The sequence below is a fragment of the Leuciscus leuciscus genome (genome assembly GCF_965113295.1).
Source record: "Leuciscus leuciscus genome assembly, chromosome: 19".
Lineage (NCBI taxonomy): Eukaryota > Metazoa > Chordata > Actinopteri > Cypriniformes > Leuciscidae > Leuciscus > Leuciscus leuciscus.
The window spans coordinates 24,117,678-24,145,183 of NC_138743.1; the positions used below are offsets into that span (position 1 = coordinate 24,117,678).

General features: G+C 37.3%; 3 protein-coding genes across 4 annotated transcripts in view; 1 reads left to right on the forward strand and 2 right to left on the reverse strand.

The window, feature by feature from the left end:
• Positions 1-58: 58 nt before the first annotated feature.
• mep1ba (meprin A subunit beta a) lies at positions 59-8,070 on the reverse strand. Its single transcript, XM_082146815.1, has 14 exons — positions 7,882-8,070; positions 7,600-7,618; positions 7,445-7,504; positions 7,322-7,365; positions 6,042-6,120; positions 5,766-5,883; positions 5,097-5,275; positions 4,740-4,958; positions 4,397-4,549; positions 2,827-3,042; positions 1,485-1,952; positions 637-822; positions 314-541; positions 59-214 (listed from the first exon to the last, which is right to left on the reverse strand). Coding segments are annotated over exons 1-14 (2,028 nt in total). The 5' UTR covers positions 7,939-8,070; the 3' UTR covers positions 59-212.
• Positions 8,071-8,170: 100 nt separating this feature from the next.
• On the reverse strand, positions 8,171-10,965 carry rnf125 (ring finger protein 125, E3 ubiquitin protein ligase). Its single transcript, XM_082146917.1, has 6 exons — positions 10,826-10,965; positions 10,392-10,748; positions 10,263-10,313; positions 9,237-9,345; positions 8,943-9,050; positions 8,171-8,836 (listed from the first exon to the last, which is right to left on the reverse strand). Exons 1-6 carry the CDS (start codon positions 10,954-10,956, stop codon positions 8,768-8,770), a joined length of 825 nt encoding a protein of 274 aa, XP_082003043.1. The 5' UTR covers positions 10,957-10,965; the 3' UTR covers positions 8,171-8,767.
• A 1,893-nt stretch (positions 10,966-12,858) lies between these two features.
• Positions 12,859-27,506, forward strand: part of trappc8 (trafficking protein particle complex subunit 8) — an 81,768-nt gene continuing 67,120 nt past the window's right edge. Inside the window, exons 1-4 of one of the 2 annotated variants that reach the window (XM_082146758.1) lie at positions 12,860-13,158; positions 17,725-17,919; positions 19,925-20,008; positions 26,469-26,558. In XM_082146758.1, the coding sequence (XP_082002884.1) occupies positions 13,002-13,158; positions 17,725-17,919; positions 19,925-20,008; positions 26,469-26,558 (526 nt within the window). In that variant the 5' untranslated portion in view covers positions 12,860-13,001. Of the gene's footprint in view, positions 13,159-17,724; positions 17,920-19,924; positions 20,009-26,468; positions 26,559-27,506 lie in introns of both variants that reach the window. The other variant, XM_082146759.1, reaches the window with a different exon arrangement.

The following is a 27,506-nucleotide window of genomic DNA, read 5'->3' on the forward strand; positions in this document are numbered from 1 at the left end:
ATTTATTATTTATTTATCCTTTTTTTATTGTAGGTTTGAGTTCTATAAATTTTAAAGGCAAGTCATGATTCCATAGGTCAAGCTCAGTAATAAAGGGCAGATTCCAGAAAATTTTATTTTTCTCCATTGAGGCTTCATGATATATTCTGCATTCATGATGTCATTAGGCCCTGCTTTTTAGTCCACTGTCCATTTTAAATGGACATTTGGGGTTCTGTAAGAGAAAATTCAGTGTTATAGTAGTTCGATACATATAATATTTCAGTTATCTGGTATGGAATGAGAGAACTGAATTGGGTAAATGGACACTCACAACCATCTGTCCTCTCTGGCTCAATCTCTCTTTCCATCTGTCGTCTTCTCCTTTGCACGTAGAACAGTACAGTCGCAACAAGACCAAGGAACATGGCAGCACCCACAAAGATGCTAACTGCCATCGTTGTTGTAGAGCTTCCATTGGAGTCCTCAATCTGTAATCGCTGATCTCTGAATTCCGGTCTCCAAAACTCTCTCGACTGAGGCTCCAAAAGTCCAGTCACATCTATTGACGAAGTTACACATTCAGACTTAAGTCAATTTCTGTCATATTTCATAGGAATTTCACAGGAATGGAATAAAAACTTGCTGCTCACGTACCCTCAATGGAGAGGAGGAAGATGACATCATCTCCTTTAATGAAGCCCCGACTCTTCAGACGATCATGTGTGATGTAATTGCTGGTACCATAACCGGGTCCCCGGTAGAATGAACTGCCGTCTGTGTCAGTGACTCGACTGCCTACTTTTCGTGGGTCATCCCAGAAATACTCCACATTACCCATGGCTGCACAAAAGAGAGAAGATATTTCTAAAACGTCTTTTCTTGTCATTTATCTCTATAAGGCTACGTATACATTAATCCAGATAGATTTAAAACTGCATGTTTTTCTTTACTTTTTGGCATTTTTGTCTTGTGAAAACTGAGCTTTTTGAAGACGCTTTCCTAAGTGGATAAATCAGAAAATGTTTTTGCATTGTAGAGTGGACTGAAAACTATTACGGATGTGTTGTCATGTGATGCATATTGTACCCACAGTATACCCATGGTTATACCGGTGTTGTGCCTAATTCTGACCCGTGCCAAATTATTACCCCCCTAATATTGGTAGGTTTAGGATTAGTTGTGGGGGAGGGGTTAGGATTAGGAAATCAGGTAGTGACCCTATTTGGACATTGGCTGCTTCACTTTTCTACAATTTCTACTGGAGTGTGAAGGTGCGTCGTCCATGTTCTTTTACAGTCTGTGAGAAACTCATGGAAAATGTTTGATACGCTTGTGTGGCTGTGGACGGAGAGTGTTTGGAAGTGAATATGCAGTTTACAAACAGATCTGAATGGATGTAGCCTAAATTATCTAGTACCAAGTATCTGTAGAAGCATTTATGGCTCATAAAAATGCCTAATATCTGCTGCTTTCATGCCTCCCTAACTCTGTTTATATCTTACAGTCAGTGGAGGTCTTGGTTGGATCAGTAGTGATCATCCTCATGTTGTTCATGCGGTGTTGGATGTCTGGATTCTGGTCCATCAGCTCCATGGATGCTTGTCGCCATGGGCACGGCCATTGGAGATTGTCATCATAAGGTCCAGAGGTCAAGTGGAGGTAGATTGCCATTTTATTTGGGCTATTCGTCAAGCCATTAATGTACAAACCAATCTGAAATGAGTAACCATCTGGGGATAGGAAGCGGGGGCTGAAGGTTTTGGCGCCAGCAGCAGCTGTAGCAAGAAGACTGGTAAAATCTCGAATACGCCAAGTGAACTGAGGACACTGGGTCTCTGAGAGGTTGATGTCGTCCAGAGAAAGACCACCCTTTGATGCATCTCTTCCTTTAACTCCTTCAAACACCACTCTGAATTTATCAGAGACATCTAGCGTCACATGGTATAGTTCCCAGGAGTCTTTAAGTCCACCTAAATAGCACAAGTATACATTACCCATAGCATAACAATTTATCCTTTAGGTGTGGTCACTAAATTTCGCACAAGTCACTTTCAAATCAAGCAGCTTTCTGTTGGTCAGTGCGTCAAATTCATGTAACCAACTTGGACACGAGCGATAAATTTGTGGGGAACTTTTTCGCCCCCACACAAAACTCCCAAACTTGTGGATCCCGATTGGAAAGACTAGATACCGTTTCGCCGCAACGGTAAATGTGACCGCACCTTTAAGGCGTGGTCACTTTAGTCAAATTTAAAAACGTCCACTGTCGATAGTGAGAGATGTTCTAAAAGCGCAGAACGTGATTTCACCAAGTACAACAGGTTCCTGGATCAACATCTTTGTTGATCCTGGAACAACATTCCTGTTCGAAAATGTATTCCTTACGTATAAGTTACCCCTAAAATCAGAGGGAAATGATAGGTGAATAAGTTGATTGAGAGGCACCTAACCCTGGTTTTAACCCTAAACTTGACATAAACTGTAAACTTGTCCTTCAAATCTGATCAGTTGATTGGAATGTCGTTCCAGGATCAACAAAGACGTTGATCCAGGAACATGTTGTACTTGGTAAAATCTGGTTCTGCTATAAAGCAGCTCACACAGAAGTCACTTTCAAACCAAGCAGCTTTCAAGACGTTGAATTTACGTGGCTAACTTGAACACAAGTGAAATCTGCGTGCATGGGGAACTTTTTTGCTCTCACACAAAATTCCCAATCAAGCAGATTCCTATTGGAATGACTGGATTTTGTCTGTGAATTTTCGCTGAGCAACGGTACATGTGACCCCACCTTTCACAGTAAATAATTATTGATTTGGGGTTTTAAATAATTGGATTTATTACCACTGATCTTCTTAATGAGTCTCAGGTTTCCTTTGGGATTTTCAGTGGTGTATTCGCGCACCCAGATGTTTAGCTGGTCATCCGCGCCCCCACTGCCGTAATGATAGAACTGCAGGCATTGGGAGCGTCTTTTGGGATAAAAGAGGCGACTTTCCAGGTAAGCCTTGTTTCCTTGGGTACCTGTGGCTGTGCTGAAATGCATGAAGAACCCAACCCCTGTAAAAGTAAACATTTTATCAGATAATAAGATCTTCACACCTCTTTGAACCTTATAATGGAGTTTAAAGATAATTTTGCATGTCATATCAACCCTTGACAAGAAGAGTCTAGAGAAGGTCAAAGAATGAGATTTCCTTATTGTGTCGGTAAACTATGTTTATCATGAAGACCAAAGTGCCACCATAATAATATCATAAAAGAGTAATCAATGCAGGATTATGGACTTTGAATTATGAAACTTTTTACACAGTGGTGGTATACCAGTGAACAGACAACATCTATTAAACAAATGTTTTCCACGTGATACCGTCCCATTTAGGATAATCTTTGGCCTAACTATGATATAAGTGACTATGATATGATATAACAATGATTTTCACGCATCGTTAATCAGATAGTTAACATCAGAAATATTTTTTAAAGTCTTACAATAATGTACATTCTTAACACTATACTTTGTGTTAAATTAGCTTTAAAAAAAGATGCAAATAAATCATTTTTCTTTTTAAGTAAATTTTGCAAAAAAATGTTTGCTATGTGAGTATTATTCACATGAAACCCCAGCTAACAAAAATGCGATTTTTTTTTTGTTTTGTTTTTTTTTGTTTTTTTTGCTAACATTCCCATTAAGTAATGAAAACGTTATTTCTGAATCCTCCCTGAACATTCAAAATGTCCAGGTTTTAAATGTTTTAACAACGTTTTACGTTTTTGAACAAAAATGTGAACGTTAAGGGAACATTCCATTTTATAATTTTGCAAACATTATAGGAAACTTTTGAATGTTCTCTGAAACAGTAACATTTAAACGTTTTGAGAACATTACGGATGAGTTAACTTTGAACAAACATTCTATTAATGTTACTGGAAGAACATATGCAAAAAGACTATTATGCCCATATTTAATTTTTTTATAAAACAGTAGGTAAAAAGTAGGCTATACCGGATGACTTACTACTTCCAACGAAGTGCGCATGTGATGAACACTTTACTATCCCATGAGGCCACAGGAGAGGATTTATGAATAGCAGTGAAGCGATGTACCTAACTGATCGCCAAGTAAGTTTCAACTAGAAACTTAGAAAACTAGTTACAACTAGACATTATGCGATTTTGGATGCAGCTAATCACAACCAATCAGAAAATATTCATAATAATAATTTGAGGTTATGTTATGGGGATTTTGGACCAATGAGATTTCACAATGGGCGGGGCTGCACGATAACTCTGTTAGCATCTGTTAGCTCACTTATGAAGTTTCGTCACCAACAGTTCTGTGGTTAAAAAAAGGAAATTTTCAATGCAAAACATTGTAGGGTTGAATCCTGCTTTTGTGTAGGGGTGTTCATACCTTGACATTGACCAAGAGTGGTGTAGTCCGTCTTTGGACCGGCCTCTACAGTTTGTACACGAGCCCACTTGGCATTTCCACCATCTCCCTGGATCATACCACATATGTTCGGTTCCTCAAAGTGGCAAGAGTCCAGAAAAGTTGAGGTTGTAGCTGGAAGAATTTTGAAAGATATTTTAGGAGATGAGTGAGAGAAGCCAAGTATGAGTTGAGCAAGTAGTCTTTATCTTACCAGTCAGACTAATTTAATTATATTTATAAAAAAGAATGTAGGGATTATGTAACCAGTCAAGGTCAACCAGTCTCCCACAGAAAGTGTTATAAACTGTAATCTTAAACTTACTACAATTGTATAGCCTGTTTAGCTTGAGCAGGTCACTGTCACTGAACTCCATGCGTTGACCAATCACATCCAAGAATTCTGGTATCTTGGTTACGATGGTTGGCTCTTGGCCTTTGTTGAAGGACGTCTTACTGTAGTGCATGACCGAAGAGTAATCATAGGGCACACCGAGAGAGCTTGATACCGTTTCATCATATAAGTTGAAGTTGTGCTCTTTACCTAAGTGGGAATTAAACCAGGAAACAGTTGCATGTAATAATATAATATATAAAGTAAAGAGTTTGGCATGATAGAATATCACTAAAAAGGGATTTATTATTCGATGGCATGAAACATGTTTATGAATTCAGTTATTACCCTCTTGAATCTGGTCCCACACTATGGTGACGTAGTCGTCTCTGTCAGTTCTGGATTGCTCGTGCCACAAACCCAACGCATGCAGAAACTCATGCTCCACTGTTCCTAGACGGTCACAGTTTGAACCAATTGACAACTCCTGTTTCCCCATCTGTCGATTCCCCACCTTCGAGTAACATCTGGAACATCAGAAAAATCCTGAATAAATAAACACCCCTTTGGATTCAGTCAGTGAAAGGGGGAAAGAAAAAGTCCCTCGTACTGTTGCAGCTTGCACATGCTATTACTGGCATAAAATATTAGGTAACACTTTATTTCGAAGGTCGACTTTAGACATTTTACTATTTAGGCCTGCCTTCGCAACTACGTCAACTAACTCTCATTAATTTGCAAGTACATGTCAACTACCCATCATTAGTATTAGTTTTGTTGCAAATTTACTTAGTAGAATGTCTAAAGTGGGCCATCAAAATAAAGTGTTACCAAATATTATTTAATACTTTTATATTGTTAAATTCTTAATTACTTAAATCTAAAAAATTAATTATTATATGTATAAAAAGGGTAGGACTTTTTATGTTTTTGCATTCAAAAAATGAGAGAGCACAATGTTCCATTAATATGAATGTGGATAGACTTGATTGAGTTTAATGTTTGAAGTTTCCTCACCCGCTGCCTTTAAACACAAAAATGTAGTTTGGCTCTCCACCCCAGGGTTTGAAGTCAATACAGGTCTTGAGTCTGTATTGCTCAAATGCTTTCAGTATCACGCCTTTGGCATTGATCTCTGTTGAAAATTACATTCGAATGAGTGAAAGAGCATGTAAAAGAGAGAAAGACAGTGAGCGAGAGATTATAAAAGATTAAGTTAGAATGGGTATGTCAGATAAAGATCAAAGCAATAATTCAACTGAACTGAATCAATTATTTGATAGATTCATATACCAAGGCTGCTGTCTAGGAAGTACGGCACAGTGGTTGGCCAGCGATACTGTTCACCCAGAATAGTATTTCTGCTTTCTCCCTGTTAAACACAAACCAAACATGGATTTAGCTTCATTTACACATCCATGTTATTTTATTAGCAAGTTACATTTTATTTTATTTTATTTTATTTTATTTTATTTTATTTTATTTTATTTTATTTTATTTTATTTTATTTTATTTTATTTTATTTTATTTTATTTTATTTTATTTTATTTTATTTTATTTTATTTTATTTATTTTATTGCTTGGAAAATAATAAACTTTTACACGTCCATATTTTATTTACAAACCTCATAGAAAATGAATAACAACAGCAAAAAAATAAAAATAATAATATTGAGTTTGACATCCTGAGGTTTAAGCATTTTCTGAAGGTTAATCATCTCCTAAAATTATGTTCTTTTATTTAGTAATTTTGATGTTTTGTCATATTTATTGCTTGACAATTTAAAAGCAATTTTTTTTTCAGATGTCCTAGAAAACAGCTCATAAAATATTAATTTAGTTATACATTTTCTGAATGTTATTGTTACAAGTGAGGCTCTTTCGCACCCGAATATTGACTTTCTCATGTGCACATATGCCCTCATTCCTGGAACTGATTGCACTCTAACCTGCATTTCATCACACACACACTTCTTAAGCAGATCACAACCGCACACACTTTGCGAAGTCTTGGTTTGCCTCGTGATCTTTTCTGAGCATTTATTCATTGTGTATTGTTATACCCGTGTTTGATTTGATTTGGACTGTCACTCATATTTGATTCTTGCCTTGACCCTTGCCTTCTATTTGGACTCTGTACGTTTGCTGCATGCCAAACCGGACTACTGTTTGTTTCTGTTGCTGTCATTGTAGACTGCAACTTTATAACTCTGGTTTTTAATAAAAATGCAGATGGATCTTCGTCCTGTAGACCTGTCATTACAGATAAGCATCTCCTAAATCTTTTTTTGTAATTATTTTTTTTTTTAATTAAGTTTGCTAATTCTTTAATCACACAAACTGTATGTACACGTCCTAAATTTTAGTTACAGATCTCATAGAAAATGAATAGTTTAAAAAATGTGACTTTAAATGTAAAAAAATAAACTTGTTTGACATTCTGAGGTTTGTTAAACATTTTCTAAAAGGTTAAGCATTTCCTAAAACATAAATCTATATTTTAAACTGGGTACTGGTCCTATTTTGTACCCTCATGGAAAGGACCATGAAAATCTGTTTTATAAAACACTGACCTTCTCTATCAGAATGTCTCCTTCCACCAGGTGAAGTCCTGCCTCTGTTGAACAACACAGCGGTTACTGCAAAAATCGAAATAATGCTACAGATTTAAGACGCATATTAATGTTTCCACAAACCTTCATTTATTTCAAATATATCCTGGTCTTTTCCATTGTCTACATCAATCTCTGTTTTGCCTATACAAAAAAGAAAAGTCAAAATCCAGAGCATAGAATATAAAATCCTTTAAAATCAAATGTTATTTTGAAAGAATGTGTTTATAATGACTCACCTGACAGTGAAGATGTTGGCTTTGAAAGAAAGCATTTGAGGAAAGTGTCAAAGGTGCGCATTTACATCAACAAATAATGACAGTGCAAGCCTTGATATTGTATGAAATAACCAATTCATCATAAAACTCATTCAGCCCTGAACAGGATCAATACATTTTAGTACAACTAAAGTAGCTGTGCTCTAAAATTATTTCCTTTTGTTTAACATGTATTATATGATCACAAAATGCTGGTTTTCTATGACACACCCCGACACTGAAAGTACCGAATTCTGGACTCACCAAACCCAGGACCGCACTACATAAGAATAGAATGAGAAATGTATGGAGAGATGCCATGAGATCGCTTTACTCTTGAGTTCTTCTCTTTAAAATATCAGTGTATTTATGTGTAGGAACCAATTTATAGTTCTTAAGAGCTTAGTCTGCAATGATAAGAGCTTGCAGCTGATAGGATATGCTTTATGATGGTCACCATGATATTATTACTTGATAAAAGTAAGAGTTTGAGGTTTAATTGCACACTGTATAAATTATAAACACACACTTTCTGAAGTCTGCGCTGAAAACATTTCCACAGAATGTTGTTTCACAGTAGAAACTTTTATTTCACAAATATATATTTTACAGAGTGTGGGATGCAGACCCTGAAGTCATTCAAATAATTCATTCAAACATCATTTCACAGATACATTCTTAATCCTACAAAAACTATATATCTTATATCTAAAAAGAAAGTGCAAGAACAGCTAAACTGTGCAAAATGTTTTCAGCTGATAAATCTGGTTAAAAGCATGATCAATAGCCTAACGTATAGAAAGAAAATGTGAAAAGAACTTCAATTTATATGATGAAATTGTGTCATATGAAAACACAACACAGCTTAAAATACATCTTAATAAGATAATCAACATTTTTTTTTTTTGCTTTAGCAGTTCAATCAGAATTTCTAACCACAGCCTATTGGTAAATAGTTCAATATCACATCTTCAACTTATCTTTCACTTCTCAACTGTTGTTCATGATTATGCCATAAACTTGTAGGCTATACAAACTTATTTTAGATGCTGTCCAGAAAAGAAAAAAAACCCCCAGAGAACAGTGTTCATTTTCAGAAAACATAACATGAACAACAACGTTGTTCATGTTATGTTTCTGAAAATGAGCTCTATATGTTTTTCATATATGATGCTAGAATTGCACACTGAAGGTTCATCTCATCGGTTTGGTGCAGGTTCTGCGGATCAGAGAAATAAAGGATTACAGTTCAACATTGACAGTGTGTGTGAATATATATTTATTGGGGAAAAGTTCTTTGATTTGTGTACGTGTATATGACTTACAGTTATATCGTCCATGTAGTAGCAGTGACGCAGGTTGAGGTGGCCTACGAAGTCACGGCTGTAGTACTGCGGATCACCGTGAGGTGTCACCACACACACTGGACACACCTAGAGGGCGCCAGAGAGGACACACAACAATCTTGAGTGTGTAAGCAGCAGTCAGCACTGCTGAGTCATTCCAAACTGAAGATAAATAATATGACTGAAAGGAACTAGTTAATGTTTCAAATGAATGCGCTGCAAGTTTAATTCAACACATTGGATATTAGAATCACTCCATGAACCCTGACTGACCACACGTCTGCTGTCATTGGCATGATGGTTGTTGCAGTGATCGCGTAGATCGAGTTCATCCAGTCCATTATCCTGGCAGTATGGACACACAAATGTCCTCACAGTTAAACTGAGAGAGAGAGAGAGAGAGAAAGTACAAGTAAAAAACTTTTACTTTTTTTATTTTATTTTTTATAGCATAATGCCTCAAGTCTGCTAAAAAATTAATTTAACAGACTTTATGTATTATGCAATTATGATATATATATATATATATATATATATATATATATATATAATTAAAAAACATTTTTGCAACAATGCCATACAGAACCGTTTGGGGTTCCTTTTTTCGCTTAGTGTGGAAATACATTTTGATTAATCTGAACCTTTTGTGCAATGGAATGTTAAAGGTTCTTAATGGAACCAAATATGCCAATAAAGAACCTTATTAACTATAACCTTATTTTTAAGAGTATAATAAAATGATTGATGTTCGTTCTGATATTAAATGCCGAAATTATCCTAAATAAATGCATGTAAATTTGAAATAACCCTTTTTTTTAAATTATGTAGCCTAATGGTGAATTATTTGGCCAACATTTTTGCAGACAAGAAAAATCTGAAAAATGTTCTATAAAATGAGCACCAACTTAACAAGAGGTACATCAAAATCTTGCGCATTAGTGGGGTGAGATGTACACAGATTTGAATTAAATACATAAATAAAATTAGATTAAGTTATGACATTAGATTAAAATAAATAGTATATTAAAAATGTATTAAAACAAATAATAAAAAATAGGTAAAAAATAAAATAAATAAATAATATATAGTACTATTAAGAGTACACTTTTTTGGCAATAAACATATTTGGCATCTAAAAGAAAACTCCTGCTCTAGAATGTCATTGTATGCTGTAGGTTTAGGATTTGTTGAATTACTGGAATAGTCAAAGGGTTTCATTGGAAGGGGTTTTCCACGTGCTTTTGGCAGTGCAGTGTGTTTATGAAAAGTGGGTGGAAGTGGATGTACAGATGTCCTCACCCTTGAGGTGGAAGATTATTTTCCATTAGAGTGATTTCCGTTTGCCATGGCCTGTGAATGAAACAAAATATGAGTTAGCCAAGCCATAGTCTAAGTCAATCAAACGATTATCCTCTTGATGTGACTTACCAATCATCAAGCATCGCCTGCAAATCTTGCCGGGGCGGAGCAGGGTTTGGCAGCTGTGGGAAGGGGTTTGGCAGCTGTGGGAAGGGGTTTGGCAGCTGTGGGATGGGGTTTAGCAGCCGTGGAGCCGCGGCAGGTCTTTGGGCGGCTTGGAAAAGACCCCCTGGGGTAGCATTAAAGGTTGCTACATTTGCAGGTTGAACTCGAATCCGTGGCGTTGGAACGGGCCGTGTGGCAGGAATGAAAAGAGGACGGGCTTGGTTTTGTGGGGCAGGTGCCAGGGTAGCCTGATTGGGCAGACTGACTTGAGCGGCAGTGTTTGTCTGTTGTGCCTGTGTATCTTGAAGTCGGCTGATGAGACTGTTGGTTTAAAAGCATGGTAAATTATTTAGAGTTTGACAGAAAAGGCACTATGTTGAAATTTGCCTGAGACTTACGTCTGTATGTTTGAGCCTACAGGTCTTCTTGAATTAATTGCATCAAAATTCCCTGGCAGGATTTGGCGCAGATGCCTTCTAGAAGGCTGCAAAAAAAAAAAAAAAAAAAAAATATATATATTCTTAAGCATTCAGTCTTTAATGAACTCCACTTATAGAAATACTGGTATTTATCACAGGGCATTTAATTATTACCAATGAATTATTTGCAGAAACACTGCTTCTGCAGTATGGGCAGTGAGTCCTGAATCGAAAAGATTGATTGAGGCATCTCTGGCAAAATCTAGAAGTACAGAGAAAGACAAAGAGTGCGTGAGAGAGAGTCAAATAATCATCATCAGGAAGAAGATAAATGTGGCTGTCAATAGAGGTAACCTTAGTCAACACGTCATGTGATGGAATTTCCCTTTAGAAATACTTTCACTTTTGATAGGTCAGGTTGTTTATCAGAAATTATATTTATATGTGGAGGAAAGAATGTAAATGAAAAAAGCACATGAAAAAAGAGCAAATAACACAAATTACCACCATAAACACTGTTTCCAAATAGGCCTACAAAGGCATTTTTGGAGAAAATGTGATTTATTCAGTGAGTTCCATCTGCGATCACTTATCAGTTTTACAAATATATACGTATTTTTTTAATACAAGACATTTCTGTATAAAATTACAAAATATTTAGCATGTTAAGTTATGTTCAATATGTCTTAAAAACTTACAAGATTGTCTGTTTGAAGTGTACACATTAAGGCACCAAAATCACTACATATTTGAAATATAAATTCACACTTACACCTTTCCACAGCATTGTGAAGGTTGAGAAGGATTACTTATTTTCCCTCTGCACACAGGACACTCTTCCTCTGAAGCTGACATGTCCAAATTGCGAGCTGTCTGCTAGCTATCTAGTCTGTTGATATCTTCACTTTCAGATTGCAATTGCTTAAGTACAGGCAACTTCCTTATTGTCATACAGAGGGAGTGTATTCTGTAATGTCAGCTTACTTTCTTTTTTCTTGGTGATAAATATGAGACCGCCTTAACCCGTCTTCTAAATAAAGTGACGTGACTCAGAGACTGTGAAAGAAATGTGTATAGGCCTATCTTTTAAGCTTTTTATGCAATTCAAAATCTGTCTATAGTTAATGAACATTTTTGTATGAAAGCAACAGACTGATAAATTGATAATATAGGAGATGTGAGTTTTGTTGGTACATAAATCTACATAATACTGGACATGCAATTTTTTTTAAATTATGCCATTTAACAGGCACTTTTATCCAATATGACTTAATTCCTCCACCACGTACTATAGTGACAGAGCTGATACACTCTAAAAACAAAGGTTCCAAAATCTTTTTTCCAATATAAATAACCTTTTGGGAAATGGAAAGATTCAATAGATGTGAAAGGTTCTTCATGGAACCATCAGTGCAAAAAAAAAAAAAAAAAAAAAAAACTTTATTTTTAAGAGTGTATGTACCGTTCAATTGCTGACTCACCTTCACAATGCTGGGACATTGTAAATACCTGTCTGTCTAAAACACAAAATCCTCAATGTCAAATTAACACCCATTATAAGCGGTATCAACAATCAACATTGATTATGTTCAGGTTCGTTTATATAGCCTATGTCCACTACTGAAGTTTGTTTCTGCCTCAGAAGTTTACATCTTGTAATTTTGAACTTATATCTCGCAGTTCTGACTTTATTTCTAGCCGTTCCGAGTTTATAACTCGGATTTCTGAGGGGAAAAAAGTCAGAAATGTGAGATATAAACTCGCAATTGCAAGCAAAAAGTCGTAAACTTTTAATTTTTTATTCCGTGTTGGAAAAGAGTTTCACTAAGTTTTAATGTTACACTTTTTTACACAAATGTTGTGTTTATTCAACACCCTTTATTACAAATCTGCCAGTCTGTCTTTGTCTATCATAAATACCGAAAGTAAAAAGTTATTTACGGGTAACAGGGCTTTTATTATGGAAGAAGTAGGGCTTTTATTTTATTGCGGAAGTGAAATCACCTGACCGCCGCTAAGCTTCTTGGGCAAAATCGATCAGCAGGCAGCAGTGGATTTCAACATGTCTGCCGTTGGCTGTCAGTAAAGGAGGTATTTGTTTTCAAGTCAACAGCAGACCCGTGAGCTCGGTGAAGAACAGACGAGTCCCGCGCTCATGGCTCAGTGCGTGCAGTCAGTGCAGGAGTTCATCCAGGACTCGTTCGTGCCGATGGTGGCCGTCCTGTGCAGCGAGGATGCGGAGAGAGTGACCCGCAAAAACAACCTGACTTTCCCCGAGCTGCTGCGGCCTTTCTGCCGCCTGACGTCCGAGGGTAAGAACCCAGCTGAGCAGACAACCGCGGATCACGCATCACAACTGCTTTTCACTCGAGAAGACGGCTGTTATACATACACGCACATACACACACAGGCTGTGTGTGTTATACATAAACGCATACTACACTTTCACAAAACCTAGTGAGCTGTCTGCCTATGCTACATTGCCTAAAACTGACTAGGTGCCATTAAAACTTAGTTATGCTTTGAGAGGCAGCTCAGTAGAGTTTGTGCGACATGCCTAAAATGCTTTCTTGGATAGCAGCTTACTAGGATTTGAGACACACTGTAAATGATGTCTAGGCAGGCAGCTCAGTAGGGTTTGAGACACACGCCCTAAAATGCTGTTTAGATAGACAGTTCACTGGATTTCTAGTCACGCCCCAAAATGCTATCTAAACAGGTGGGTCACTACGTTTTGAGTGACATCCTGAAAATGCTGTCTGGGTTGGCAGCTCACTAGAGTTTTAGGGCCCGATCTTTGTCCGGTGAGGCCCCTGGCCAGGCGTCATTGGAGGTTCCCCAGCCACTGTGATCATAGTGGCAGACCTCTTTCTTTAAGTGAAACGGTCATGTTTTGGTTGACAGCATTAGTTATAGCCTATAGTTTTCTGGGCCCTATCTTGCACTGAATTCTGAAGGGCCCGGGGCCCTATAATGGGAAAATGCTGTGTGTGTTTAGAAATTTGGAGCTTTCTGCGCCTTGAGTTCCTGGGGCTCCACTGGTATTGATATGGCTGCCATGATGATATGACTTAGTGTGATTATCAAATCAAAGGCTGCAATTTGATTTAATATGTATATAGTCTGTTGTTGTGCTGCATGTTTTAGAGTAAAGCTCAGCACTGTATTATATCTCACAGTGTTTTCAGCTCAGTTCACAGTAAATGCTGCTTCTCACCAACACAATTGTTGCATGTGCATTTTGGAAACGCAATGTGCTCTGTTCACTTTCATTTCCAGCATTTCTGTGGAACACTTACTAACCGAAGATTAATTTTATCAGTTTATTTGCATGTCATGTGACCATTAACCAGTATCAGTTAACCATGAACATGTGAATGTTTTGTTAAATTATTGAAATACTAATTTAAAATCTCAGGTGGTACTTCAAGTAAACAATTTACATCTAAGGGGTTCAGCTGACAAAAAAAGTTTGGGAACCCCTGCGCTAGATGTCCTTAGTGTTTCCTTTGTAAGTATAATCCAGCCCTGAGTCTGAGTCAAATGACAGGAAAGGGTCACAACCTGGAATCCGATCTGATTTCCGCTCATCTGAGCATTTAGTGACCAGAGACTCAGTCAGACACAGCACAGATCAGATTCCTCTGTTGGTGAGGGTAAGATTACCACGGAAATAAAGGTCTGTGTTGGGCCTGTGCTGTTAATCACCAGCCTATATCTAGTAAAGTATATAGGATAATCCTAAAGAGGCAGGCAATCAGATCAACTGGCTCAATTTATGAAGACTGCGGTTGTTTACATTAGCGTACTAGTCTGTGATAGAAATGTTGCCATTAAATCGCAATGCAATACTGATATACGCTACTGCTTAAAGTTAAAAGTTTGGGGTCGGGAAGATTTTTGTAATGCTTTTTTTTATGCTCACAAAGGCTGCATTTATTTGATCACAATTTAAAAGAACTGTTTTCTATTTGAAAATATTTTTGGAATGTAATTTATTCCTAAAGCTGAATTTTCAGCATCATTACTCCAGTCTTCAGTGTCACATGATCCTTCAGAAATCATTCAGATATGCTGATTTGATGCTCAACAAACATTTCTTATTATCATTGTTGAAAACAGTTGTGCTGCTTAGTTTTTGTGGCAACCATAATACTTTATCTTTCCAGGATTCATTGATTAATAGAAAGTTTGAAATAATATTTGTTTGAAATATCAATTGTTTGTAATGTTATACATGTCTTTAATTACACTTTTGATCAATTTAATACATCCTTGCAGAATACAATTATTAGTTACTTTATTTCTTTAAAAAAAAGGGGGAAAAAAAGAAAGGTAGTGTACACTTGACAACAGATGCCATTTTAAATTGCTCATTTAAAAATGTCAGTCGCTCTTACCACAAGAAGAATTCCTATTAGCACAGGGATTAGAAACAAAATGTCCAAATGTCAACCCGATTAAGACAAAATTTACTGAATTGCCTTCTTGCTACAGAATCAGTCGACACTGGACACATGAACCCCTCAGAAGAACACATGATGGGCAATGAAAAGATTTGCAGACCGCACGGGGTGTAATTCTGAAAGTTTACAACAACAAATTCTTTGATTTAATGGAAAATTATTGGAACAAAATAACATTACTAGCTGGTTACCAGCATTTACTCTGAAACAATTGGAAGGGACTTTGTGCCCATTTCTTATTTTATTCGTTTTTAGTTTCTGGTCACTGAACAGCTTTTAAATCCCTGTCTGAGCTACGACATCACACTCAGAATATCGGCCATTTAGGAATTGTGGGAAAATATGGCACATGTTTTGTTGTAGCTCATAGTCAGTCATTATTGCTCTGATTCACTTGTTGTCTGTTCTTAGCAGATAACTCTTTCAGACACTAAGAACAATTTCTTCTATTCATATGTTGCAGTGAGCTGTGAATTCGTAGAAGTGATATTAACACAGGGTGACCCAAATGAACACAGTGCTCTCTGTCTGTGTGTGTGTTTGTCTCTCGGTAATGTGATTGGATTTATTCAGGAATGCCTTGGGAGCAGAGGAGCAAAGTCTCATCTTTATTCTGCATGTTATGCTTATCATGTGTGGAGTGAGAAAACATGGGCGCATTATTGGAAAGTGTTCAGAAGAGGGTGTGAACATCAAGGGGTGGCAACATATTTGAACAGGGAAGGGTGGATGAAGAGGGATGAGGTGAGGTCTAGAGGTGGGCAGATGTCATAAGCTTAGTGGAAACCCAGCCGTGTTGTGCCATTCCTAAGTTAAGTTGACAGGCAGCTATAATGCACTGTATAATAAGGAAATAATAAATCCTAAATACTCTCTCCAAAGTTTGTCCACTGCTAATAATTAATTAAATTTGTATAGTGCTTATATTATTAAATATCATTTCTAAAGCATCTACAAAAAATAGAATAGTACCTTTTTCAGAGCTGTACCTTAGTCAGAAAATATAATCAATATTAGCAATCAGAACATTAATCAATATTAACATTAAGTAATTTTATGTATTATATTATATTATATTATATTGTTGTACAAAATCACAAAGGTTTAAATAAATATGTAAATAAATAAAATGTCTTTCAGTGTTCCATGTGAATCAACAACATTCTTTTCCATGTGATTGTGTTTCTTGTTTGTGTGTATTTATATAAAAATATTAAGCAGCACAACTGTTTTCAACATTGATAAGAAGAAGTGTTTCCTGTGGAACAAATCAGCATATAAGAATGATTTCTGAAGGATCATGTGACATTGAAGACTGGAGTAATTATGCTGAAAATTCAGCTTTGCATCACAGGAATAAATTGCATTTTAAAATATATTACAATAGGAAACTTATATATATTAAAATAATTTTTTTGATAATGAACTCATGGTCCAGGGACAACCAATTTTGAGTTCCGCTGGACAGCTTTCACATCTGTAGTTCGGTTCATTTGGTCCGGACGAAGGGCGAAAAATGATACTTTGTAGCATTTTTAAGGCGTTTTGGTTCCTTTTCACACCACACTGATCACTCTGGTCCGAATCAGTTTATGAGTTGATAAAACGAACCAAAATGCAGTCACGTGACAACATCCACATCACTCGGAACGCATTTCCATAACTGCACTTCGTTTGGTCAGAATTAACGTGCGGGAAAATTTCAACAGAACTCCCGGAAGTAAACAAAGAGGTGGAAAATCCGGCAGGCAACACGCCGCTGTTTACTACGGAGAGACGACTGCGTGTGCTGATTGTATCCTTGGTCATATCTTTTTTCATATAGTTTGTCTACACCACTTTAGACAAACAATAATATTTGAGAATGAACCGAGGATGCAGCTCGAAAATAATGTTAATAATAATTTCAATCAGGCTCCGCACCTCCTCACAATTCCAAGTTTGTCCGCGAGCTGCAAACTGTCAACAAACATTTCCCCTCATCCTATAATGCACAACGCAGCTGACTACGGCAACTGGCTTAGTCCAAAAATGCACAGTTCTTTGGCAGTTGGTTCTGTTCGAGGTCGGATCACGTTCTCACCACAAACGAACCGCTCCAGAGTTCGTTTCAAAGCGTACCGAGACCACCTCTTCCAGGAGGTCTCGGTACGCTTGTTTGGTCCGCTTTTTGTGCGCACCCGAGTGCGATTGCTGCATTCACACCTGCCCAAACGAACCGCACCAACAGGGAAAACGAACTTTAGTGCGATTCAACCGAACTAAATGAGGCAGGTGTGAAAGCACCCTAAGTTGGCTAGGATAAGCTTCTGCTACAATACTACTATTATAAATTTGGCATCAGCTAGTTCAACTGACAAACTTCCTCCTTCTCTCCCTTCTTCCTTTTTGGCCCTTGTTGCTGAACTGTAGGTCATCTGCGTGATCCCAACAACCAGGTGGTTGTGGTGAAGGGTCTCCGGATCAGCGTGACTGGGATCAACACACGTCCTCCAAAGACCCCAGAGCTGCAAAGGCTCCTCAGCCAGGCGGTTTCTGTCTGCCAGCCTCCTGAAGGCTCGCCTGCCAACGTCATCTCGGCTGGAGACTACGACCTCAACATCAGCGGTAAGTGATTGTGAAGAGTTTTCCGTTCATTGTGGGGAAATCCGTTGAGGACCTGATTATGTTATTGCCAAGTTTTTAAAGGAGGAAAGTGGAATGGCCTAAAGCGAACAGAAACAGGAACTGACAGATTGTTTCCTAATGCAACATATTTACAGTTCTTGCAGAATCTATATTGTCTGAAGTTTATTTATTATTAGGATAAACCCCATCGTTTTCGAGGGTGTCCCAAATATATGTGGCTATTTGTTGCATTTTCAGTAGCCATAAATGAATCTGTGCAATATAAGCAAGCATTTATATCTCAGTATGCTTCGTTTTGGTTGATAACAATGTATATCACAATATATACACGTTCTTTATGGAAAATAGGGATGTCTTGACTAATTAACATAATGTTAAACTAAAAAATTAAGAAAATCTCAGAAGAAAAAAGGTCTCATTTCAGTGATCCATTTGAAATAGCCTGCTTAATGTCATGGAGAAAACAAACGCATGCAAGGTCTGAGGTCAAATTAAGTGATTTTGTTTTCCGCTTCATTTACACTTTTCAAAATAATATATTATTTGTTGGCAGAGGCTGACGTTTGGTTGGGACAGACAAAAATACATAAGACGCTGGATTATTTACAGGAGCAATAGTGTAGGGCGCAAAATGACCCCAGTTCGAACTCGCTCTACTCCCTTTTCCCATCACATATCAGATCGGAAAGACATTTCTTTTCAATAGAAATGAAGAACATATTCAAAAAGTGGAAATAAAATGTCTAACGTGTTTAATAATAGTGTTTATTGGTTAGGGTTAGGTGTAGGGAGGGTTTTATTTGTCCTAATAAGGTGGCATCCATTTTATAATTTTAAAAATTATAATCATTTACATAATGTTAATAGAATCTATCGCTATTTTCACTTGGTGTAGCATATTGCTAAGGAAATATGCTGTTTTCACTTAGTGTAAATGCAATCTAACTGCCTATTTTTCATTTGTAACATCAGCATGACTAATTTGACAGTAAATTTGACATTTTCAATATCGTCTTGCAGCAACATTGTTTGTCAAAGTAATGGTAGACATCAGAAATGTGTTAAATTTAGATTTTATAGTATACAAATTGTATACTATTTAAATAGTCATGAACACTGTATTGAAAGGGCTTTAAAAATAAATAAATGCTGTACTGTTTTATCTATGTCTGTTCAGCATGTTTCCCCCTAATGTAACTAACATGTTTTGCACATTTATCCTGATTTATTGTTTTTTTACAGACATTTATGAATTTTGTTAAATGGCTAAATGTTAAGACTTCTCTAAATCTGCAGAGGATATGTAAACATTTGAGGAGAGGAATATGTATATTATGAGCAGTCTCATAATATCAACTTTTATTTTATTTTATGGAACTCGTTTCATAGTAGTCTCTCATATCAGCACCTGATGAGGGCAGCAGAGCCCTTGAGGAAAAGAGTGAGAATCCAATGTCATAGTTGTCCATGAAATTAAAGGGTTTGGTTTGCATTACACATTTATGATTTATCGTTTCTGATCTTGTTTTTCATTTTTCACATTTTCTCCCCCCCCCCCCCCAAACACTTCTCTTGTGGACGAATTCTTGGTAAGAGCTCTTACCGTCATACACATGCTTTCCTTCAGTGTGTGTATGCCAGGTCTCACACACATGTGTGCTGTGCTGTGCTGTGCTGTTAACCCTTTAAACAATGAGTGTGATGTGTTTGGTTCCCTCTCAGATCATAGGCTGCCAGTAGAGCCCGTCCCCCCCACGTAGCCCCTCTGCTACACCAATCACTTAGGTGGGCCTAAAGCCCCAACAAATCCCTGCCCTGACACTAACACCCCAAACTACACCAGCCGCATCCTCCTTTTAACTCAATGAGCGTAGATGAATGCACATTACTGGCTGTGTCTTGTGTTTTTGGTTTTGGATGCGTTAGGCTTTTGTGGTTCCTTTCAGTGAGCTTTAATCAGACTGCCTGTCTCTTCTCCTCTCAGACCGCACGGTCAAAGCGAGCGTTCCCTGGTACTCTGACTGGAAAGAAACACTCACCCAACTGAGCTCGTCCAAGTACTACACAGGTATTCCCGTCCTTCCCGTGCTGGGAGTGCGTGAGAGGGCTTTCCTCAGACGCCTTCTCCAAATCATTTCCTGGCCTAGCTCGCTCCGTAGCACACCTGCCGCTAAATCTCCTTTCCTCTTTCCAATCCAGCTTCCTCCTTTTTCTCAGGATGTTGGTGGTGGTCCTGTAGCTTCTTGTGTGTGTTTGAGATAGATCCAAGGGAAATGACTCATTGTGGTGAAACTGTCATTTAATGGTTTAGCGATTTCTTCATTATATCCAATTAGTTTGTGTTCCAGTTGAGAGTCAGACAATATTTAACGATTGGTTCGACCGTCTTTCTTTTTTTTTTTTTTGTTCAGTTCGTTTTGTAAGGTTTTCAGCTCAATGAGTCATTTTATCCGTCTCGCTTTCTAGTCTAGTGTCTCCTCCTCTCTGTAGATCCACTGTTCCTGTTGCTGTGAAGTAGAGATTGACTTTACATGCACTTTTTACAAATCAGTTTGATTTTATGTGAAATATTGGTTTCTTTCTTGTTCTCACTGTCAGAAATATCCTGTTAAATTTACTGTAAAATACTGGCAGCTGTGGTTGCTGGAAATTACAATGTTTCAGGTATTACAGGATGGCATATTGATGCCTGTATATTAAACAATTTATAACCGTATATTTCATAAAGGATATTAATAAACCAATCAACTTGATGCGTACCAAAATCTGATTTTTACCTTAAAGCGTACTGATGTACCACCATATTAATATGAACAGGTGGTAAGCTACACCTGCCACAGCCGCATGATGAATCATTGTTCATTGTAAGTGGCTTGTGCATTAAGCTTGGCCAATACTCATATATAGACTTTCACAGGGTCATGCACACAAAGACAAAACACAATCTGGGAAACACTCGGCACTAAAATAATGCAATAATCATTAACTGAATAACAGAAAATGTAGCGCTAAACACCCTATTGTACATTACTGATTCTAAAAAGGAGAAGAACCTATAACGTATTTATATAAAATATAATCATATATTGTGAGTCATTCAAAGACTTCTGGGAATGCCCTTTTATAGTTTTTTTTTAACAAGTTTTCCAACTCCAAATACAGAGAAGTTGTGACTTTGTACAATGCAATAAAATCAAGGATCTGTGATTTTGTGAATTCTCTTTAACCTTTATTTAAAGTCCCCCTGTGGTGGAAATCAAGGTTTTAATGTTGTTTATATGTCCATGTGGTGTATTTAATATGCTTTAAGACAAATGTGTAAATTCACAAGTCAACAACATTGCTGAGTATTTTCTCCTTGAAACTGCAGTGAACCAAAAGCCCTATTCGGTCGGTTTTTGTTTCTCATTGGGTCGTAAGGTTTTTTCATCATTTACAGGGGCTAGTCTGTGAATTTATTGCTGTACGAATCCAGAATGTCAGTATTTTTCTCCCACCACTCGCATGAAAATCCCCGGCCGAATTACCTTCTGTTTTTTTTATTCTTTTTTTTATACCAAGGTCGTGTGGAAATTGAATTGGCGTCCGAATCCACATCTCTGAGTTTACAAGAAGAGATCAATTCAAAATTCACAGTTTAAATCTTTTTTGACCACTGCCAAGCACCGTTCAATAACTGTCGTGCTTCACAACTAATTTGTATGCATTTTAAAGATCTAGCCTATGCTGGTAACTGAAATGCTGGAAAGTATTTACAAGAACAATATTTCATCACCACTCAAAAGAGAAAGAGAAGAAAAGCATGCTAACATTTGAAATGGGCTGTTATTATGGCAGCCATTATAAACATTAAAAAAATAAGCTTTGTGTTTACCGCATGTAAATAAGAGACTGTATTAACTTGTTTCCGCTAATTTTCTCATTTTTAAATTAGATAAATTCACGTTTTGAGATAAGATACAATACAGACAATCATTTTAACTAGTGCGTATATCTTCCTATTTTTAAACAGGAGATTTAAATAATCAAACAATAAATAGGACATTAGGCTATTTTCTTATTATTAAATAAAATATGAATTTATTCGTATTGTTCCAAGCATATGACATTTTATTTACAGCAGACAATCATGCGACTGACCACATAAGCAGCGCACTCCCGGGTTCATAGGATCACAAAACTCGCTCCTTCACCGTGAATAAATCACCATTCGAATGCATGAGTTTTATCACTGAGGTGCCATGCAAATTTATTTTTACAGACGTCCACGTGAGAAACAATTACCGTCCGAATAGGGCTAAAGACAGTCTCAAAAACGCGGTTTGAAATTGCTGGTGTTTCTGATGTCACAAACTACCTTGTAACCAATCAGGACAACGAGTGGATCTCTGAGCTGCTGTGAGTGAACACTTTGAAAATCTTTTCTTTGTACTTTTGTCAGTTAAATAAAGGTTAAAGAGAATTGACAATCACAGATTCTTGATTTTATTGCATTTTACAAAATGTCATTTCTGGATTTGGCTTTGGGTTTGTATGTTAATTCATAGTTTTTACTTTCAAAAAACAAATTTGACAGTATTTTACAGTGAAATTTCATATAATATTAAAACATTTACAGATTTTCATTGTATATGGCAAGGTTACCTTGCAGTTAACTTGCATATATATACTTTCTGTACCCATTACATATATTTTTACATTCTATCAATACACTAATGCTCTCAGACAAGTAAAAAGTTTGCTGAATATTATTTAAACTTTTGGATTTAGAATATGCAAAACACATTTTCAAAAATGCCTTGTGGTTTTTCTGAACCTAGTAAGAAGCTTATATAATAGACTTGTTTAATGTTATGTTCATGAGACACCAATCAGACATTTTATATTTTAAATTTACATTATTATTTATGGAAATGAGTTAAAATATTTTTAATTATGATTAGCCTTTATCGTTACATTAACACAATGTCTTCTTAGCAGGGGGCTTCAATGGGATACACAGCATTACTGCAGGGGGTGTGCTAATTATTTTTTGAAAACAAATTAAAATGTTCATTATGCAAAAATACATTTAACCACAGTTAAAGTTCAGCCGAAGTTCAGCTAAGTGTTTAATTGGCCAGGCCATAATTTAACAGTTTACACAGTATGCAACGGCGGTCCCTATAAAACCATCAGGGGGTCCTTGCACTGGTAAAATTTAAAAGCTCCTGTTTTAAAGCACACACACACATACATACAGTATCTCCGTACAGTAAATACATATAAGTGAGTACACCCCTCACATTTCAGCAAACATTTTAGTATATCTTCTCAAGGGACAATACTATAGAAATTAAACTTGGATATATTTTAGAGTAGTCAATGTGCTGCTTGTATAGCAGTATATATTTACCATCCTCTGAAAATAACTATTGTCAAAATAGTTGGCAACAAAAGTGAGTACACCCTAAATGATGATAGTTTGTTGTTTAACCATGCAAAGCCACATGTCCTATTTATCATGTTCATGTTTTTGTCTGCTTGACAGGACCATACAAATTTGTGTATCTTGTATTAGAGCAGTTAAAATTTGGTGCTTTGAGTACAATTCTCTCATACTGACCACTGGATGTTCAACATGGCATCGTGAGGGTCAATCAAAGAAGTTGAGTCCTCGTGCTGTGCGTCAGGTGCAGAAGCTGGCTTCAAAAGACAGACGCATGAGTCCTGCCAGCATTGCTTTAGAGGTTGCAGAAGTGGAAGGTCTGCTTGTCAGTACTCAGACCATAGGCCACACACTGCAACAAGTCGGTTTGCATAGCCGTCGTCCCAGAAGGAAGCCTCCTCTGAAGCTGGCTCACAAGAAAGCCTGCAAACAGTTTAATGAAAGCAACCTGTCCAAGAGCATGAATTACTGGAACCATGTCTGTGGCCTGATGAGATTAAAGGGATAGTTCACTTTGAAATAAATTTTTGGTATGTTTTAGCTTACCTCAAGGGCATCCAAGATGTAGGTGTCTTTTTTTCCGCAGTAGTTTCAATTTTGATATTTTTAGGTCAAACCGTTCTTGTCTGTCAGTCATATAATGCAGGTCTATGGTCATTATCTCAAAACACAAGCACAGAGTCCAAATTAAAACAATTCCCCGTCGTCCAAATTAAACAATTCCCCATCGTAAGTACACATTGATGGCCTAAGACACGAAACGAGCGGTTTGTGTGAGAAAACGAACAGTATTTATATCGTTTTTACTTCTTATACGCAGCCGTGTCGAAGTGATCTGATCTGACGTGTACGCAGACTGGTGCATAGATATATACACTAGATGTCGCCTTAAAAGACATTCGTTCCAATGAACTGCCGTAGACAAGGCGACATCTAGTGTGTATATATCTATGCACCAGTCTGCGTACACGTCAGATCAGATCACTTCGACATGGCTGCGTATAAGAGGTAAAAACGATATAAATACTGTTCGTTTTCTCACACAAACCGCTCGTTTCGTGTCTTAGGCCATCAATGTGTACTTACGATGGGGAATTGTTTAATTTGGACGACGGGGAATTGTTTTAATTTGGACTCTGTGCTTGTGTTTTGAGATAATGACCATAGACCTGCATTATATGACTGACAGACAAGAACGGTTTGACCTAAAAATATCAAAATTGAAACTACTGCGGAAAAAAAGACACCTACATCTTGGATGCCCTTGAGGTAAGCTAAAACATACCAAAAATTTATTTCAAAGTGAACTATCCCTTTAAGATAAACTTGTTTGGCTCAGATGGTGTCCAGTATGTGTGGCAATGCCCTGGTGAGGAGTACCAAGAAAATTGTGTCTTGTCAAGATGACAACTGGCTTGCTGAGGAAGGTGAAGGTGATGGAGAGACCAAGTATGTCTCCAGACCTCTACTCTATTGAGCACTTGTGGTGATCCTCAAGTGGAAGGTGAAACACCATGCAACTAACAGCCAGCAGCTCCATGATGTCATTATGGAGGAGTGGAAGAGGATCCCAGCAACAACCTGTGAAGAGGATCCCAGCAACAACCTGTGCCGCTCTGGTGAACTCCATGCCTAGGAGGATTAAGGCAGTGCTAGATAACAATGGTGCTCACACAAAATATTGACACTTTGGACACAGTTTTGACATGTTCACTTAGGGTCTACTCACTTTTGTTGCCAGCTGTTTTGACAATAATGGCTGTATGTTGAGTTATTTTCAGAGGACAGTAAATATATACTGCTATATAAGCAGCACGTTGACTACTCTTAAAATATATTTTTTAATTTCTATAGAATTGTCCCTTGAAAAGATATACTAAAATGTTTGCAGAAATATGAGGGGTGTACTCACTTTTGTGATATACTATAGATGGATAGAGATGGATGGATAGAGATGGATAGAGATGGATAGAGATGGATAGAGATGGATAGAGATGGATATATAGATAGAGGGAGATAGATAGATAGAGGGATAGATAGAGGGAGAGAGATAGATAGAGGGATAGATAGAGGGAGAGGGATAGATAGAGGGAGAGAGATAGAGAGATAGATACTTACTGGATATATATATATATATATATATATATATATATATATATATATATATATATATATATATATATGTATATATATACTGTATATATACATATAAATTAGTCTAGTTCTCACTAGAAAGTTACCATTGTAATAATCAGAGCTACACTGCAAACAAGAGATGTGCTTCATTGATTATAATGTGCTAGATATGGCTTGTTGTATTGTAGTGTCAACATGGTGTTTCAGCTCTACCCTCTCTGTAAAGATTCAGATAAAGAATTGATCGTGAGGCTGCCAGAGTGGAGTGCATCATGCCGTCTGCTTATTGTCATGAATGATTCAGAGAGGACCATTGATTGAGCCGAAATGTCATCTAATGAATCTGGAGCATAAAAATCAGTTCATCCTCTTCTTCCCTCATTGCTGGATAGACTAAAACGGGGAAATTGATCATGAATGCTGATGCGTGCATTCAAAACAACCTGCTGTTCTTTAAGCAAAATTATGTTGAATCTTAATTATATCATTAAGGGTTTCAAAGTGCTGTTAGATTTAAGGTACGAAAAGGTGAAAGATTTCCCCACACAGATTTCCCAGTGGCTTCAAGTTGACCAACAGAAAGCTGCTTGGTTTAACTTCTGTGTGAGCTGTGCTTCAGACATCGTTACACTATTGACAATAAACAATAGACCTTTTTTGCCCACAAAATTTAACAGAAATTTTGCTTCAAAAGTGCCACTTGATTGAAGAGCTGAATTTACATTGTAACAAATTATTGGAAAATTATTAGGTTGTTTTCGATCTGTTAGTTTGCTGTAAAAGACTCATAAAATGTGATCTGTTAAGCTTCTATTGAATATCAAATGTTGTTTTTCCCCCTATTCGTCCTGCCTTTCATAATGTGTTTCTCTCCTCTTCCGCCTGGAGGGTTGGTCATGTGGCCTGTATTAATCTTGTTTCTGAAACAAGATAATATTTCTTTGTGTGTGTGTTTATCTTACAGCTACAACACCATGGTTTGAGACTTACCGCGAGAACTTCCTGCAGTCCATGCCGGCATCAGAGCACGAGTTTCTCAGCCACTACCTGGCCTGTATCCTTTAAAACAACTTTCTTTGCCCCTCTCCTAATAACTTGACCTTGCTTCTCTTTTTTTTATGCTCATATTCTTTCTTTACCACAAGGGACGCACTGAAATTTTGACTGTAAAAAACGTTCTATAATAAATTATTTTTATAAAGTATAAATGTAATCTACCGTATTTTCCGCACTATAAGACGCACTTAAAAGCCTTTGATTTTTTCAAAAAACGACAGTGCGCCTTATAATCCGGAGCGCCTTATATATGGATCTGGCGCCTTATATTAATGTCTGTAAAACAACCGCTGACTTAAACCTTTTGTTTATACTTTCGCCTGGCACCGGAGCGCGAGCCTCCGCTGACTGAGCGCGCACCTCCCCAAACAGACGAGGCATTTATACTTGACGCAACTGTTTTGTTTTAGACTGAACACCAGACCATACAACTGATTTAGACGCGCAAACTGGGTGCCGGTGTGATGAGATGTACTAATATCCGTCTGCTCGGGCAGATTCGGCTCAAAGTCGTGCATCTTCGGATGCGGAGGCGCGCGCGCTGTCACAATGACGTCATTTTGCCGCGCGCGCGCGCGCCTCCGCATCCGAAGATGCACGACTTTGAGCCGAATCTGCCCGAGTAGACGGATATTAGTTTTGTATTACCTTCGCGCTCATGCGGACGCGTCGAGTATAAACAAGGTTTTACAGCTCAGCCACTTGTTTTTTCATATTTTTTTGCAAGTGGTAGATCTTGGTTTACATTTGGACTTTGGATGTGATCTTAGGCTTGAAAAGGTTGGTGACCACTGCATAACGCAAACCCAGTCAAACGTTTGACTGCAGTATCTTCTATTCTATGCGCTTTATAATCCGGTGCGCCCTATATATGAAAACAGTTCTAAAATAGGCCATTCATTGAAGGTGCGCCTTATAATCCGGTGCGCCTTATAGTGCGGAAAAT

Coding starts and splice junctions, on each gene's coding strand:
- mep1ba (XM_082146815.1), bottom strand. CDS start 7,938: ATGGCATCTCTCCATACATTTCTCATTCTATTCTTATGTAGTGCGGTC. Junction 5,884..6,041: donor CTTCCTAGACAGCAGCCTTG/GTATATGAATCT, acceptor AATTTTCAACAG/AGATCAATGCCAAAGGCGTG. Junction 4,959..5,096: donor GTGGGACCAGATTCAAGAGG/GTAATAACTGAA, acceptor ATTCCCACTTAG/GTAAAGAGCACAACTTCAAC.
- rnf125 (XM_082146917.1), bottom strand. CDS start 10,956: ATGCTTAAGAATATATATATTTTTTTTTTTTTTTTTTTTTTGCAGCCT. Junction 10,749..10,825: donor GTAGGCTCAAACATACAGAC/GTAAGTCTCAGG, acceptor TTAAACCAACAG/TCTCATCAGCCGACTTCAAG. Junction 8,837..8,942: donor ACTACATGGACGATATAACT/GTAAGTCATATA, acceptor TCTGATCCGCAG/AACCTGCACCAAACCGATGA.